This window comes from Strigops habroptila, chromosome 3 (assembly GCF_004027225.2).
Source record: "Strigops habroptila isolate Jane chromosome 3, bStrHab1.2.pri, whole genome shotgun sequence".
Taxonomy (NCBI): Eukaryota; Metazoa; Chordata; class Aves; order Psittaciformes; family Psittacidae; genus Strigops; species Strigops habroptila.
In genome coordinates, this window is record NC_044279.2 from 75,400,434 (window position 1) to 75,417,730 (window position 17,297).

General features: G+C 44.3%; 1 protein-coding gene across 1 annotated transcript; it reads right to left on the minus strand.

Moving 5' to 3' along the window:
- Positions 1–11,332: 11,332 nt before the first annotated feature.
- On the minus strand, positions 11,333–16,927 carry TEX33 (testis expressed 33). Its single transcript, XM_030478554.1, has 5 exons — positions 14,884–16,927; positions 13,633–14,237; positions 12,987–13,134; positions 11,703–11,813; positions 11,333–11,493 (listed from the first exon to the last, which is right to left on the minus strand). The coding sequence occupies exons 2-5, from the start codon at positions 13,735–13,737 to the stop codon at positions 11,408–11,410; spliced, it is 450 nt and encodes a 149-aa protein (XP_030334414.1). The 5' UTR covers positions 13,738–14,237; positions 14,884–16,927; the 3' UTR covers positions 11,333–11,407.
- Between the last annotated feature and the right edge of the window lie 370 nt (positions 16,928–17,297).

Genomic DNA, 17,297 nt, shown 5'->3' on the forward strand with positions numbered 1-17,297 from the left:
CAGGCCAAGCAAAGCAAGGAATTCATTCCCCTCTTCCCATGGGCAGGCCATGGAAGAGTTCAGCCATCTCCAGGAAAGCAGGGCTCCATCATTCGTAATGACTACTTGGGAAGACAAACACAATCACTTTGAATGTCCCCCTTTTTTCTTCTTCCCCTAGCTTTAAATGCTGAGCATGAAGCCATACGGTATGGAATACCCCTTGGGTCAGTTAGTGTCAGCTGTGTCCCCTCCCAGCTTCTTGTGCACTCCTAGCCTACTCGCTGGTGGGATGAGAAGCAGAAAATGCCTTGACTCTGTGTAAGCACGGCTCAGCAATAACTAAAACATCTCTGTATTATCAACACTGTTTTCAGCACAAATCTTAAACACAGCCCCATAGTAGCTACTGTGAAGAAAATTAACTCCATCCCAGCCAAAACCAGCACAACATCGTACAACTATCTTTCCAGAGATAGACATGTATCTCTGGTACTTGGAAGGTTTATGTTCCCATGCTTAACATGATTCGCAGTAGCACATGCCATGGACTCTGTGGTCTCCAAAACAATAACCCTACGATGAATGAAATAACAGCATCTTTGCAGCGTATTTCAGTTTTGGACCTGAAAACACCTTGACTTGTGCACAGGTGCTTCTTGCAAGATTAGGAATCCTCTTCCCTAGGGCTGCTAGGAATGGCCAAATCTGTTCTTGCCATCTCTTGGCTGCTGTTTCTGAAAATCAGAGCTCTCGTCCAAGCTTACCATGGGTCATAGTTCCCATCACATTGGAGACAACTCCAACATGGGTTCTTGGACTCTGAATTCTCAGGGAAGGGAACATTCATTCTCCCAAGTTAACAGTGACCTTTCCTCAATACAGACACAGCTCCTCCTTGCACAGGCCTTTTTTACAAAAGGAAAAGGAAGTTCCCTGCAAATCCACCTATGAGGTATGTTTATTTACTGATAGAGGGACAGAAATTTTTCAGCCACTAGACTTTTCAAATAAGTTTTCCTTCTCAGGAAGCTTTGTCCTTTCTGTGGCTTAAATGTCATTGTAGCTAACCAAAAAGGGTGTCTCTCGCTTTTGCATATGACTTCCTAGAGCCATAATTCTTGCTAAGGCAAGCGGACTTATTCAGTAGGCATGTGAATGTATTCATCACCACAACAACGACCCACAAAGGCAAAGCTGAATGTCCTGCTTAATGAGGCGTCTGGTTTTATGCCTGAAACAGTAAAGCACTCACTCATCTCTTGTACTTACTGCCTTTCCACTGAGACAACTCTTGACTGCTAGAAGAGCAGTAAGTTGGCAAGAGCATTTGTGTGGCTTTTTTTTAAATCTACAATTATATTATTAGAAGTTCTTTTTCTAAACATCTCCCAGATTTTTTCTGTCATTATGGGGTATAAAAGTCAACACTTCGCTGACTAGGGCCTTGAAGTCCTCCCATTTGGCTGGGACCCATGTTTATTGCAGAAGTATGCAGAGATTTACCAGCACTCTCAATTATGCTGATCCTAGGACACTGATGCTGAGTGCTTGGCTAAATAAATCCACATTCAGCATTGCCCAGTTGATCTTGGTACTCTCATTTCCTCCTACTGAGAATATAAAAACGTCATTCATAGCAGACAACTGTCTTCTTACTGGGGAGAGCTGCTCTTTCAGGCTTTCTGTGTTATACTCAGGCTTAGCTTGACCAGCTTTCTAACTGTGCTGGAGTTTCATGGAGCATCAGGCCTCTGCAGTTCAGGAAGAGAGACAGAGCTACAATCAGAAGTCTTAGATCATAGTTCACTGTATTAGAATAGCTGTGAATCTTGTCTGGGGGAGAGGAACAGAAAAGGAAACACGTGTTTAATGTTTTAGCTAATGTTATGAGGCCCTTTTGCTTCAAAGGCATGAAGTTCAATGAGGCTTAAAAACATCAAGCTTAACCCTTTGGACTTATCTTTTGAATTTGAATATTTCTTGAAAATTAATTTTACCTAATAAAAACCAATTCCAGCTTTTCTTCACAGGTTGTAGACTAATATCTTATTTTCCTTGCATGACCATTTTGATTTACAAACAAGCAGAGTCAAAAAGTTGATGCTTTCTCAGTCATAAAACTCATGATAAAATTCTGATGAATGGTGACATAACGACAGTCCAACCTTCTCTGAAAGCAGCAGCTGCTGTTGGAGACTTCTTGCCCTCAGGCTTTCCCAAGAAGTGCTGAATTTTATTTGTGAAATCCATGCACTATGAGATGAATAACATTGAGGTTATTCCTAGCAGATCTCATCACCCAGCTCCTCACTTCTCTGTCTCTGTTTTCTCTATTACAGTAACAGAGCTTGTGCTTATTTTACCATTTCCCACTACCTCCTTTAGTCCCATCTTTGGATTGTTTTCTCTTTCAGAGACAGATTGCAGACACCAGTGTTATGTCCAGGCTAGAGAGAAAGATGGATCTGTACAGGATGAGGAAGAACAAGAAGCAGAACATGCTAATTAAGTTGTTTTCATTATCTTTTCAATCACTCTCCCGTGCTTTTGATGTGAGAGCACACACACAAAATACAGCGGGACATGTTAATTATTGCATCCAAGTGGAGAAGAATGTGTTACACTAGATGCTGTGGTGATAATAACTAAGCAGAATGGCAAAGCAGGCTTATGCCAATAAGAGCATAGCTATGTTGAAATAATTTCTGCAAAACAAACTGTGAGAAAAACAGAAGTTGTACGTGTTTGACTCATTTGGTTTCCTCTCAGAGATATTAGCCTATGTCTTGCACTATCTTTTTGCTACTTCTGCTTCCTTTCAAGAAGAAAACAGAACAGTCAAAATGGAGAGTATGAGGGAGAGGAAGGACAGAAAAAGAAGAGATAGGGGAAGGAGAAAAAGAATAATAGTAAAAGCAGGACATAGAGGGGTAAACAGCAGAGAGATTGGAGGGTGGGAAGAAAACGAGAAAAAGGATAGGAAGAAGTTATCTTGGTTTTATTCTTGAGGAAGAGCTGTAGGATTCATTCATGAGTTGACCTGACAGCTCTTCAAGTCTTGAAGGTGTTGCTACAGTCCCTAAAGTACTGAGTCATATTCCAAATGTTAGCAGTTTTTGCTGTGGATTGAAGTCTAGAATCCGCAGAAGTGTTCCTGTGGCACAAAGGACTCCACAGTCTGCATGGAGGACTGCAGTCCCATAGTCCTCACAGAACTTCTGTCCCAACTGCTAGCTGCATTGATTTGACTTACTTTCTTTGGCTTCTCTCGTGCAAGCATTGCATGACATACATATGTACACATGTAAACTGCAACCCTACTATTATGGAAGCAACAACCTTTGCTTGCTAAGGAAAAGTGAGCTAGGAGCTGGGGGTGACAGGAAGGCATTGACCTCACTAACAATGGCGTAATCCCACAGTAACAAGAAAAGCAGAACAGTGATCAGCCATCAGTCCAGATTCTGTCATTCAGAGAGTATCAGCTGGGCATTTTCTTCTCCTCTTCATGTCCTTGTCTTCACTATGTCCTCTCATGGGTTGTACCTTCACCTCCCAGTTCAGATCCTCCCACCTTAAAACCTCTTGGTCAGCTTGATGAGATCAGGAGACTTCTTGCTGACCTGGAAAGCAGCTGACGGAAGCCAAGGGCTGGGCAACACACTGGAGTATGAAGTCACTTACAAGTGGGACTGGGAGTCCTGGAAGGTAAGAGTGGAGGAACCAGGCTGTCCTGGTTTGGGCAGTTGAGAGCCTGTGGTAGAAGCTGTGCAAATGAATGGCCTTTCCGTTCTCAGGCACTATGAGGACATGCCACAAAGGTAGTTTCAGGTCAGGCAGAAGGGGCTCTCTTTCTGTTTGCAAGTGACTTACCCAGTGAAATACCATTTTTCCTGAACTGAATGCAGAGATCTGTTCATTGATCTTCCTTGAGCTGGAATTGATTTTGTCCTGAATCCCTCCCAGATGAGATTAAATTACGTTCCAACAGGAGCTTTGGGAAAATGGCAAAATACACTTGAAGCTGTTTCTCTGTCCAGGATGCACTTTTCTTTTTTTGTTTCTTTCCATTTTAACTCAAGTGTGCATATCCCAGCTCCCTCATTTCCTCCCTCCCTGCTGTCCCTTCTTTCCCCCAACAGCAGAAAGCTGCCTCACTCTTGCTCTCCACCACCACCCGCTGTCATCTCAGCCACAAGGACCTAGTCCAGGGAGCAGCTTCATTGCCCATGTGCAAGCCAGACCAAGGTGGGACAGTGGCTTCTCTGGGCAGTACAGCGAGTGGAGCACGGAGGTGTCATGCAAGACCCCTGAAGGTAACATGGAACAGAGCAGGGCTATTCACAGTGGTGAAAGGGAGTGCTGGACCAGTATGATGATGAGTACCTTGAGACATTCCATGTGTTCCAGTTGAGGTGCTGCCACCTGCAAAAGTGTCACCTGGGCAACTGAGGATGGTACTTCTCATGCAGGCTGCTTCCTTAGGTTTTATTGGACCTTTAATGGCTGAAATGCCTCTATAGAAGGCATTTCTATACACATTCTCTTATGCTGGATTTAAAGTTAGGTCCAGCCATGAGCTAGCTGGGATCACTTAGCAAAGTAGCTGCCCAGTCTGCATCCTTGCAGTACAGCAGCAATGCTAACGAATATCAAAGCGAAACAGCTCTCAGCTTGTTCTGGCTGGAGAATGAAGGTTGAAATGTGAAGAGGATCTGCAGATTGAAGCAAGGACAAAGGAGGGAAAAGCTCATTGAAGATGTTAGAACAAATCAAAGGGGTATGAAAGTGCCAGGAATACTTTCAGATTGGCAGTTTTTTAACCTGCATCACTCTATTAAAGATTGCCTGTGGCAATGTTTCTACTGTGTTTAGGTGGGGAAACAGCATGGCCTTAAAAATGAGAACAGCAAGGTTGTTGGGACAAAAGCTATTCAGAAAAGATTGCTTCTAAACCACAGGTTGATAAACTGGTGAAACTAATTACACAACCTGACTGCCTGGAAGCTCGTTCTGATCCTGTCTATCACAAATGTGCCACTAGTGTCCTTGAGCCCATGGCTCCTGGCTCTTCCTGGTCTCAATGTGGCCTCTCTTTTCTCAGAAGTGTTATTCTTTATTGTCTCTCTTCAGCCCCACAGGCTTCAATGCACTTCTGAGGAGGTGGAGCAGATTAACCACCTTCAAGTACGGCATGGGTAAGTAAGAAGCCTACTCCGTACTCCTTTTTTGCAAGTTTCCTTACTTAACCATGGGCTAAGAGCAGGCTGCACATGGATATCACCCACTGCGATGGGGAGGATAAAGCATTTTCACCTGTATATCTCCTAGCTCTGTGTACACCTTCTAAAACATCTGTGGAAGTACTAATGAATTGCTGCAGCTGCAGACCTTGGCTTCCCTGGCTGGAAGTCTGAGGATAGAAACCTTCTTCCTTTCTACCTCTACATTTCCTTTGGAAATAGGCTTGAATGAAAGGCACGGACCTAATAGGGTGGAAATGTTGCTGGCTGAATTCCTCCCAGCCTGCCTGAACACAGCCTCCCTCTCATGAGGGATATACACATATTCCCTTACCTCTTCATCCTGTAGAAATGACATGCTTTCTGCTCCTTGAAGCAAAGTCTGACTTTGAAAGTGGAATGTGAAGAAAGAAGAAGAGCTGCAGTGGTCCACCCAGTGCAGCTGATCAGAAATCGCTCCAAATTGTCCATACAGCCTCAAATTTGTGTCAGGTCTTCAAAGATGGAGTGGGGAGGTGGCCATAGTGCTCTGCTCAGAAAGCTGTCCTAGGTTACAGAGCATTCAGGGAGGCTGACACAAAGTAAATTGTCTCTTGGCTTTCGTGATAATTATCTGCCTCTTAGGAGAAAGGGTCAGCTCTTTTCACTGTATACTTTTGTAAGTCATGAGGAGGAAAGATGTATTATGCTTGTTACTTCTTTGAAATCTTTGCTTCTGCCTTTGTCTAGCTTCAAATCCAGTGCTTGTAAGAGGCAGGGGCTCTTTATTTTGAAGAACTAATTGCAAAGCATCACTGAAAGCTAGAGAGCTGCTTAAATGCTGATGCTAGCAGTCACATTGCCTGAGTCTATACTGCTAAATAAATCAGGTCCAAGATGTAGTATCGAGTACTGTCTTGTAACTGCTCGCACTACTTTGATGTCAGCACTCTCCCTGCCATGGTTTGGCCTGTGCCAACTAGTGGTTTCCAGGATAAAATCCTGGCACAGTTTGGGAGATAGCACAGGGTAGCAACCATTCCCAGTGGGCAACATGGACACGACTGTACCAAGTTAGACTGTGTCCCGTGTCCTTCAACAGTATTCTAGCAGGCTTTGCACTAAGGCTGTGCAACACAATTCTTATTTCACAGGATGTGACTCTGTGGGAAGCCCGCACTGGAGCAGGCTTGTGGCAGGACCTGTGGACCCATGGAGAGAGGAGCCCACGCTGGAGCAGATTTGCTGGCAGGAGCAGTGAACCTGTGGGGGATCCATGCTGGAGCAGTCTGTTCCTGATGGACTGCACCCACGGAACGAACCCGCACAGGAGCAGTTCGTGAAGAACTTCAGCCTGTGGGAAGGACTCACATTGGAGAAGTTCATGGAGGGCTGTCTCCCGTGGGAGGGACCCCACTCTTGAGCAGGGACAGAGTGTGAGGAGGAAGGAGTGGCAGAGACAATGTGTGATGAACTGAGCACAAACCCCATTCCCCATCCCCCTGTGCTGCTCAGGAGGAGGTAAAGAAATTGGGAATTAAGTTGAGCCTGGGAAGAAGGGAAGGGTGAGGGGAAGGTGTTTTAAGGCTTGGTTTTTATGTTTCATTATCCTACTCTTATTTGATTGGCAATAAATTAAATTAATTTCACTAAGTCCGTGATAGTAAGATAGTAGGAAAGTAGCCAGCTTTGAGATTCAGAAAAGCCTTCTGGAGTCATAGTGGGGTCTTAGATGACAAAGACAAACCATTATAATCTGATTTTCTTTACACAAATGCTTCCTCTCCTCTCCAGCTTCTAGTCCAACATGGTGAAAGATCTCAAGCAACCCTACCCCTTTCTTAGTTACAGTAATGTATTCGCTAAAAGGGACAGGCGATATTTCCCATGTACCTGCATTTAGATAGGCTTGTTTTGCATTCCCCTGATAGGTGTGATTGGCAGGGGAAGAAGCTAGATTTAGCCAGGGCTCGTTTCTAAAAATAGGTAATCAATTTCAGTTCAAGCCTCTCAGGTTATAGGGAAAGAAAATGATTCTGCCTGGGACCATAATGAGCTTGGATAATCAGTTTTCCTGTTCAGGAGCAATGAATCCAAAGGTTTAAAAGAAAAGGAGTGTTACTAAAAGGGATAAAATGGCAACCCACTAGTAGGCCTATTTACTAAAAACAGCAGTAGAACTTGAAAGCTTCTTGGAAATGTAGCCTACTCCCCTATTTTGCCCAGAGCTGAGAGAGTCCATTGTTGATTTGCAAGGAGATGTCGCTCTTAAACCTCTCTCACCGTTTCCAAGAGCAGTGATCCCACCTCTGATGCTAGGTGGCTGCTCTTGGCAGCTTCAGTCCATGAAGCCTTGGTTCTGTCAGAGAGGAGCCCATGGCAAACAAAACCCTAAGAAAAAGAGAACTTTGAGGAACAGACCTTTTTTTCTTTCTTTTATTTTCTTGCTCCATGGCTCCATTGCTTTATCAGTACCAAGGGGAATACCACAGGTAATTCCTAACCCTCAAAACCACCATTCTCTCTTGATCAATAAGTGTTTTAAATACCTTTAAACTTAAGACACAATTGTATTTCAACCGCAGTGCCTGAGAGTGAAATCCACTGAAGACAATTCACCCCCTTTGTTGTGATCTCTAGCCACTTCAGACAGTGATGGATTTCTCTTTTATCCCATTATAGGCAGGATCAGCAGTAAGTACTCCATTCTTTTAGGAATACTGGGCTTACCTCAGGATAGATATAGCTCTGAATTTAAGTTTTACTTCAGTGCAAGCTCTGCAGCATAAGGATTGAATTTAATAGCAGGCTGAAGACTCTGATAAGAGTTCGTGCAGTGAATATCTCCTGTCCTTACAGTGTTACCATTTCTTTAATGAGCAATTCAAAAGCATTCGCAGTGGAGATACCAAAGGTTGGATTTGTTCAGGATAGCATAAGATAGGCAGAAGTCAGAGGGTTAAATGAAATGAAAGAAAGAAAATAAAGATTGGCTGGACAGCAGGCAATCTTTATTAAAACTGATATCCTGCAAAATGATCTGTGCCTTAAATGCAAGGATGCATTAGCCTAAAGTGGGAAATGCAGGGGAGAGTGCTGCAGAAGCTTTGATGCTTCTGTTGGTCTCTTCTATTTCAAACTGCTTTAGTATGATTATATTTCAAGTGCATTGCCTGTTTATAGTTGACTGAAACAGTTCTTAAGTAGCTATTTTGGTGAATGGTTTAGGTAAACCAAAGAAGAACCCTGTTGTTTTTTCCAAGCTCTGCCTGTCAGATAAAAATATTGGCTCAGAGCTGCCACCCAATGATCAGACCTTGTAAAATCACTTAAATACAAGCTACCAATGTTGCAAACTGCCGAGTTCAGTGAGACAATACAGCAGAGGCCAACTAATTTCCTACTGCATAAAAAAGGCAGTGAAAGGCCATTTCCCCCTCCACTCTATTTCCACTCCTCTTCCCCAACATCTGCATTCCCCATCACTCATTGCCTTGCTTGCAACAAGGTCCTTTGCTTAGAAAATTTAATTTGTTTAACTGTTAACTTTGGTTTTTCTTCTGTATCGATTTTCTGCTGGTTTATCAAGTTGAACCAGCTCAGAGTGTGGGCAGGGAAGTGTCAGCACCAGCGCAAAACAAGAAGGAACGAACTGCTAAGAGCAGAAGAATGGGTAGAAGAGAGATTTCAGCTGCGGTGAGCACTTATTTCAGCCCTGTCCTTACCTTAACTGCATCTGACGTGCCTCTTGGAGATTGCAAAGCTGGCTTTAAATACCCGTTTGGGTACTCTGATCAACACAGAGTGCCACACAGGGTAATGGTCCTTGCCAAGATTCTGGCTAAATTAGTCTGTTCAGCACTCAGAGGCTTCAGGTATTGATTGCCCCCTGTAGCTGCACTGTCTCACTGAAAGCTATCATCATCTCAGTTATCTCTGCAGCTTTCAGTGTGTCACCTATCAGAAAGTGTTTGCCCTGGCAGGGCAGTAATATTTGGCAAAGCAAAGAGGATTAAGGGGGATTGCCACACGTATGTTCATTTGGCAATGAACAGCTGTCACCCATTTGAGTGCATTATACAATTTGTATATTTAAGTGCTTATCAAAATAGTTTGTAAAAAGTGTACAGAATGACTTTAATTCACTGCAGGACGCAAGCAACACAGTTTGTGGCAGTGTAGTGGTGCACCAACAAGACCTTTCAGTTTGTTTCCCTTCCGATCTAGTCTCTTCATGAGCCTTTCATCAGTAGCAAAAGGTCTTTGCTCCAAGCTGTATTATAATCCTCCAGTCTGCCTGCCCTAATGTCTATTTCTAATGTCTGTTAGAAATAGGTCTGTAAATCTATGTGCTGATTCAGCCTACGTACTATATTTTGTGTATTAGCTAACTGTGCCCTGAACTGCCTGCTTCCAGTACGCCAAACGACGTCAGTAGATTTCTGCTCAGCTCCGTGTTTTCTGGATTAGGACCTGCTGTGCTCTCAGATGACAGCATTTACTATGTACCTGCAATTATGTTGGTCATCAGTGATGGATGCAACACAGAGGACAGGGTGTTCCTGCAGAGCTGTGCTGTTCAGCTGGAGTGGTGTGTGTTCAGACAGGAGCCGCTTCGTATTAATGTACAAGGAAAACCCACAGGGAGGTTTCTACAAGCTGCCATTTGGCCAGTCTCCTTAATTTGAAAAACTTGGACATGTGCCTGGAAACACTGGAATTCCAAATGGCTAATTATTGGTGGTGGAAAACGATTATCGGTTGATTATCATTAGTTACATTTTAACCTCCTTCACTACTTTTACAAAGTCAGCATATTGCTATCTAATCACCAGCCGATGAAGGATGAAGTAACAATCCTAATTCTGCTCCAAAACGGTTCATATCAGGGAGCAAAGCATCAATCTTTTAAAATGGTGAAAGCTTGGGACCAGATGGGAAAGATCAGGGCATCGCTATTCGCAGACACACACTTTGTGATTGCTACACCAAACTGCTCCACTTTGGAGCTGGAAGGCAGGATCCTGCAATATCAAGGCCATGAAATACTGGGAGAAAAACACACCAGGAAGCCCTGAAGACTCTTCATGTCCTGCATCATTCAAGCCCTTGGGTGGTCCTTCCTTACTATCTAGATACACCCTCTGAGCTTTAGATTGTGCAAACTGATGCATCTGCTTCTCTCTGAGAGACGTCTGAGTTAGAGAAAGGGCTGACAGAGGCAAGTAGGGCTTACAAGACCTTCAGTAAGGGTCCATTCACATTGTGGGGTGATTTGCAGATTGGAAAGTCTTGGGGCTTCTCTCTGCTTTCCTTTTCCCTTTAGGCAGAACAGGCACGGGGGTTTTGTGTTGGCTGGGCCTGCAAATAGTGTGCGATTTAGTGAATACCCTGATGCCTCCTCTTCTGCTGCTCTCTGCCAGGGTAAGAGCTTCCACTGAAATCCTCCATGTGGCAGATGCAACAACAAAACTAGAGCGGAAGGCAGAGAACCTTCCTCTCCTACTCCACGTAGGCATCTGATGCCAGCCATACAGAGCTGTGCTCAGGTTATTGAGTGGGCACTGTTTGCTGCCTTTCTGGCAAGAGAGCTTGAATTCACCTTGAAAGCACCAACAGAAAGTTTGCTCTTTGCTTGGTGTGTCCAGCTACTATGTACACACAGCTCTGAAGCTTCATGCACAGGGGCTTTACAGACTTCAGTGTGGGGAGAGGTAGGCACCATTCAGGTCATTGGACAACCCTGGTTCATTCCCAGTGCATCCTCCATACTTCTCTCAGAACTGCTGGGGCAGCTGCTGAAATATCACTAATCTTCTGGCGAACATAAGTCTGCACACACACATGCACCCTCCTGCCATCGCCCTCTTACACCGCTCACAGGTCCTATTCCACCTTATGTGCTGAGCAGATGAATTTCTATATGGCACCCTCTCACCACCACATCCCTCTGCAAGGGCATGTGCCTCACACACTGATTAGGCCCGTCTTACCAGTGACCAAGAGTGATTTTTTGGTATTCATATTCAAATCTATCTTGCATTGCTTTCCCCAAAGCCACCCTAATTGAGAGGGGAAGAGCACCAGCAACATATCTGCTGTTGGCAAACGAGCAAGCAATAAGTTCATGCTTTATAGGGAGGTTTATTAGATAGCTCAGGAAAAAGATCCCTCGCTGAATGCACTCCAAGAACCTTCATCTTCTAAGACTTGCTTTTTTTCTTCCCATATTTGTTCTGCAGTGCTTTCTGCAGGTTAAGATTTAAGGCATTTTTCTGATGCCATTTCCCTGTAAAGAAGGCAAATCATAGCTCAGTTACAATCTCCCTTCCAATGCTATTATTCCTCATGGATTTTTCCAGCTGTGGAGCTCGTCTCTTGTGAAAATGACAATTTCTAATCCCCCCACACCTTTGCCCAAACCCATCCATTGTCCTTGGCAGAAGCAGCAGCTATCTCAGGAATTCAGCAATGTACTTTTCCTGGCAGAAGCCATACCTAGCTCATCAGTCCTCCTTCCGTGCCAGTTTTTGGGATCCCTGATTACTCTCTGAGTTATATCAGGGGTGTAGGAATCTTTCATCAAGCTTCGGCTCTCCAGTGGGCCACCTGCAAGGAACAACAAATAAGGAACTGTACGTAGAAATCATCCTACTGCAGTCCTGGAATTGAGCAGGGGAGTAAAATCAGCAGTTTCAAGGGCTCATCACCCAGGAGGGAGCTTGTGTTTGACAATTTATCTGCTTTTCCTCCTCACGTATGAGACACACACAGAGGGTGCTGCAAGGCATCATCTTTATTTGCATCCCAGTGCCCTTTCTTTAGTCAAGTGCCCACTTATTTCCTGTTGAATCCTCTCAATTCATGTGAGTAACTTCCTATTCAGCAGCACAGCTCCACAAAAACCACCATCTTACCACTTCAGGTACCTACTTGAGCTCCTTCTCTGCCACGATACTTAACAAAGAGATCCCAGCTGTGACTTTTTTTTTTTAATCCCCTCTTGACTTTAAGCCATTTGAGGAGGCTTTATTTTAATTTCTCATCCTTTCCTCTTCTCCTTCCTTTTTATTGTACCATTTCCTTGACAACGATTTTGAGCTCCCTGGGATAAGATGTCCTTTCTTTCTGTGTGACTACACATACCCAGGACAATATAGTCTTCAATATCCAGCAAGGGTACAGTGTACTGTATAAGGAAAAGGACTCTGTTTCATGCTGGTACATGAGAAATTGGAATCAGAAGACAATTATTTCAGAGTTTCTTAGGTATGATGGTAACAGGAATGAGGTGAATGCTTAATTCCCAATATTTGTTTAGATGGAGTTATCCCTGGGGACCTTAGAAACAGAGGTTTGGGGAAGACATTTCAGAGCCCCACATCTCTACAGGTCTTGAAGAGAAGTAATGTCAATATTGGAACTAAAGGTAACTGGACTGGAGATGACAGGGGACATTGAATCGCAAATGGTATCCATTTGGTCAGCTCTGAACACGGAGGACACAGATCATGCTACACCTTCACTTTTCACTCCTTGGAAAAAAAGGAAGTCAAAGAAAAGAAAAGAAAGGCATAGGACACATAGAAAGAGAGGCTCTAGCTTTCATTTCCGCAAGCACCACAGTGTGGAAAAGAAGTGACTCTGGATAGAAAAAACAAGAGGGGGAAGTGAGGGTCACCTACAGTCAGATCTCTACTAAAAGCAGTGTGGCTGCCGTGAGCCCTGGCAAAGTGTAGATGGAACCAGCTTTGTAGGTCACGCATAGGTTTGTCCCCTCACCTTGGAAGATATTTGATCTCAGGTTAAAACCCAGCTGGTTGTAATCAGTAAGAGATGCAGAGTTTGACGAGGTTTTTTGCATTCCAGTACGGTCGCTGAGTCTTTTCTGTCCCATGATTAATGCTGCTTTGCACAGTGCTCGCCGGTCCTGAAAACAAACGAGAAGGAATCACTTAGTCCACATTCCCAAAGTGCAGCAAACTCCTGGTACTTCCAGCCCTGCATGGATCTTTGAGCTATGACTAATCCCTGGGACCTGGGTCTGACTCTGAGCCTCCCCCACCGACTTCTGTAGGCACTGTAGTTGCAAGGGACAATGAGGACTGGTAAAAAGCATGAAGGGGAGGGATTAGAAAGGGATGATGGTGCTGGGCTCTGGACTGGGTCCTGGTACCACATTGTTTTGCCTTGCTGAGTTAGGGCTTTGCCTGGCTACAGGAACCTTATAAATGAAAAGGGGATGGAAAAACAAAGTCAAAGAAGACATGGGAAAGGCTGTCTGTGGAATGTTTGGGCTGTAGCGTGAAGCCCAAATCCATCCCTCTACATGTCTTCTAGAAACTGCTAGTATACAGCTAATATCCCACCCACTCAGCCTCCTGCTACATATAAACAGCCTTCAAGCTTGCCACAAAGGATACAATACCTCTTCTTCATTGGTAACTTCATCTGCAGTGGCAAATTTATATTTGCTGCTAGCATGGATCAAGCTGTTCTTCTTTGCCAGAAGGGGGTTCCATTCTCCTTTCATATCTGGCCCTAATGATGTTAAGGATTCTTTGGCACTTAACAGGCTGTCCGTCTCCTTGGCTTTTTCATAGCTGTCTTTGATGGTCTTCTGGGAAGATCCAGGCCTTCTAGCGCTCAGTGTTTGCTGCTCGCCTGCTACTAATTCTTTGGCATTTGAGACAAAGTTGGTGTCTTCTGCCTCCCTCTGTGTAGATATTGCAGACAGGCAGGAAGTGCTGTTCCTCTCTCTTGGCTCAAGCCCCACTATTGGGTCTTTGGTGGCAGAAGCATCTTCTCTTTTCTCTTCAAGTCCTCTTGAACGAAAATTCTGCACGGGGGGAATTTTGGCCTGGAGATTCTGTTTGCTCTGTTTTTTAGTCTGAGCATACTTTGCAGAAAGAGATACCTGGGATTTAACAGGTGCAGGATTCTTTGCTGTTCCCTGAGCTCTGCTGGAGCTCCTTTGGGGTGTTTTGTGTCTGCTTTCTGGAAGATGCTCCTTTTTTTCTTCTTCAGGTTCCACTTAAAGACAAAAATAATAGATCAACAAATTTGATACTGTTTTGATGACAGGTGGTACTGTAAATGGCGCTGGAAAGAACCGGGTATGTCATTGTGTCATTGTTAGACAATGAAAGAAACATGAAAGGTCTCAAAGAAGGAACGAGAAAAAACCCCAACAACCTAGCAGCATTACATCAATCTTCCTGCTGAACCAGGTGAAGGTTCCTGAGGAGTCTTAAGTGCTCTTAAGAGATGAACATGCACAGAAATGTGGAAGTAAAAATCTTGTGGTCAAACACGCACACAAAGGTCCGTGTTTTGTTAGTGTAGGGGCCCTTCTAATCCACGATCACGATCACTCTTGTGAACATACACTTACAGTCTCTGTGGCTCATGGTATTTGCTGAAGAATTTACAGCACATCAGTGGCTTATTGCGCTTGTGCAAGGAGGTAGCGAGACAAGTCCACCAGCAGAGGAAGACATACTTGGCCGGGGGGGATTTTAACCCATCAGCCCATGGCACATGGGATCTCTGTCCAAGGAGTTTTCACCCACAAAGGTACATGCACCTCTGGAAGGCATGAAGGGAGGGAATGACACAGCCTCACAAGCTTGCAAAGCAAGCTCTGAAGCAGGGACAGCTTCTCTGCCACCTTGCTTACCTGAAGTACGGTTGGCCAGCTCAAAGTCATTCTCTGCCACATCAGGTGCAGGGGGAGTTGGAACCTCTAGCACACCCTTGGAAGAGAAACAAAGGCTGTGTCAGGCCCAGAGATGGGAAGGAAGGGGACAGTGGTCCTGCTCATCTTTAGATGACATAGATTATTCTCAAAGATATTAGGTGCCTTCCTAGATCAAGATAGAGCTGTCCCTACATGCCTGCATGGTTGGTCTTACAACACATAATCCTCTCAGATTATAAAAGAAAAACCACCAAAGCCCTGCACGATTTCACATTAACAGCTCACATGGGATAGCCTGCCTACGACATGGCCAACTAGCGCCTCTGGGGAATATCAAGCTGAAAGAGCTGAACAGTGCTGCAGACACAAGCCAAAACGGAAAAAAAACCTCAGTGAAAATGTAATTTATTTTTCTTTATTCTAAAGCACCTAGACATGTCAGATTGGTCATATGCTGTACAATTACAATTCCTTCTTTTGGTGCCTTAAAGTAAGGCCAGAAAAAATGGGGACAGGAGGTGATAAACATAAAACACCTGTGCAATGCTGGCTATGCAAAGCAAAAGAGACAGGCTGGAGACAGGATTTCTTCCCTGATTTTGGCACAGACTGTCCCCTGTTCTGCTTTGCTAGTCCTGCTGATGTGACTGATCCAACACTCAGCCTTTGCAGACTGCCTCCTGCATTAGGAGGAAGCTCATGTCTTTCCTGCAGAGGGAATGTCTGTTTAACCCTCAGACTTATCTTCCTGATGGTCTGTGTTTCTCATTCCAGCAGCATCCTACAGGCTTAGCCCGTGTGAAACCTGTGACAGGTGACAACTGAAGCCAAGGACCTCCATGGTCAATATGGCAATGGTGAGCCTGCTGGCACTAGCAGTACAAATGGGATCTGGCTCAGACAGGGATATATGTTTGCATTTCTCAAATGACATATATCCTTACCTTCTGCTCCTGAGGCTAGTTATTGGAATGAAGACACCAGCCAACAGAGTAGGAAGCCTACCACTTCAAAGTTAACTCACCAGGGCTGACTTGAACTGACAGCTTGTGTTTTACACTGTGACAGTACTTTGCAGCACCATGTCTGATACACTACTGGGATCCTAAAGCTGAAGTTCTCTCTCTCAGTCAGACTTCAGGAGTCAGTGCTGTGTGCTCTGCAAATGCATTAAGAGACAAAATCTCTCCCACAGAAAGAACGGGGTCACAAGAGATGAAGAGAGGAAGGCAGTCTTGGCTCACAAGGCATGATCTGCTGCTTTTCTGTATCGCTTTTTATTCTTTCTAAAGAAGAGCCAAATATTTACGCATGATCAAAGTGCAGGAATCTATGTTGCTAAATAAACTCCTGTGTTAACTCCCACCTCCTACTTAAAACAAAACCATGTCTGTTATTATTACTATATTCAGTGGAAAGAACTTTCCAGTCTGCTGTTGTAGAAATTCCTCCTTTCCCATTTCTTCCAACAAAGCAGAATTTCTGTGTAATGAGGCAATGTGCTCATTTCTCAAATCCCATTCACTGGTAACTTCCATTTCCCCACTTCCTCCCGCACAAAATGATGCTGAAGCCTGCAACTGTTCTTACTTTCTAGGTTGTAACTGTATATGATGCTATTGTTATTGCCTATTGTTCATTTTTACTTCTGAGCATGAAGGTTCAAAGTCAAAGCACCACTTTGAGACTCCTATATCTTGATGCCAAGAAGGGCTTTAAGGACATTTTACCACCCTCCTGGATAACAGAAGCTACAGAGCTATGTCTACTTATTCCTTTGCTAAGCCAGTTCTGTAAGGGACAAGTGGCTACATACCAGAAAAGACATATCTTGATTAAAGAACTAAAAATTATTCATCTTGATCTTTCTTTCTAAATGAAAAACCCCACAACCAAACCCAAAAATGCATGTTTAGCATAGCCTAACATTGACTTCCCTGATCTGCAGCCATAGAGGAAAGAGGAAGCTGTCTTTTGCAAGCAGAAAATTAACCTCCTCAAACAGGTGTAGGAAATCATACGCCATTCTCTCCAGTTGTGGTCAAGAATGGTCTCATATGCCTTCCACATCTGGCTGGGCCTCCAAAATATGAGGAGATTTCAGTGACTTTCCAGACCTGAGAGGCCCCATGGATATCAAAATGACATTGGATCTTTTACCCCTTGTTTTTTACAAAAGAAAAAGATCCAGGATTCGACAGGAGGCAAAGCCTCTTCCATTACTACCTCTCTCATGTGGTCCATGATGTGGTGTCACAGCAGGCAGGTCCTGCTGAAGTCCAGATACGGGGGTGTGATGAAGGCTGAAGAGGTGGTTGCTGGGGAACAACCCTCCCTCTATCTATGAGCTGTCATCTCTATGGGAACCAGAAGAAACGTGGCAGAGATCACGG

Bases quoted from the DNA above. Each gene is read 5' to 3' on its own strand.
- TEX33 (XM_030478554.1), bottom strand. From the start codon at position 13,737: ATGAAAGGAGAATGGAACCCCCTTCTGGCAAAGAAGAACAGCTTGATC. The intron at 11,814-12,986 runs GTGAGGGGACAA...TGTTCCTTGCAG, and splicing joins GAGATCAAATATCTTCCAAG to GTGGCCCACTGGAGAGCCGA. The intron at 11,494-11,702 runs GTATGGCTTCTG...CCTTCTTTACAG, and splicing joins AAGGAGGACTGATGAGCTAG to GGAAATGGCATCAGAAAAAT.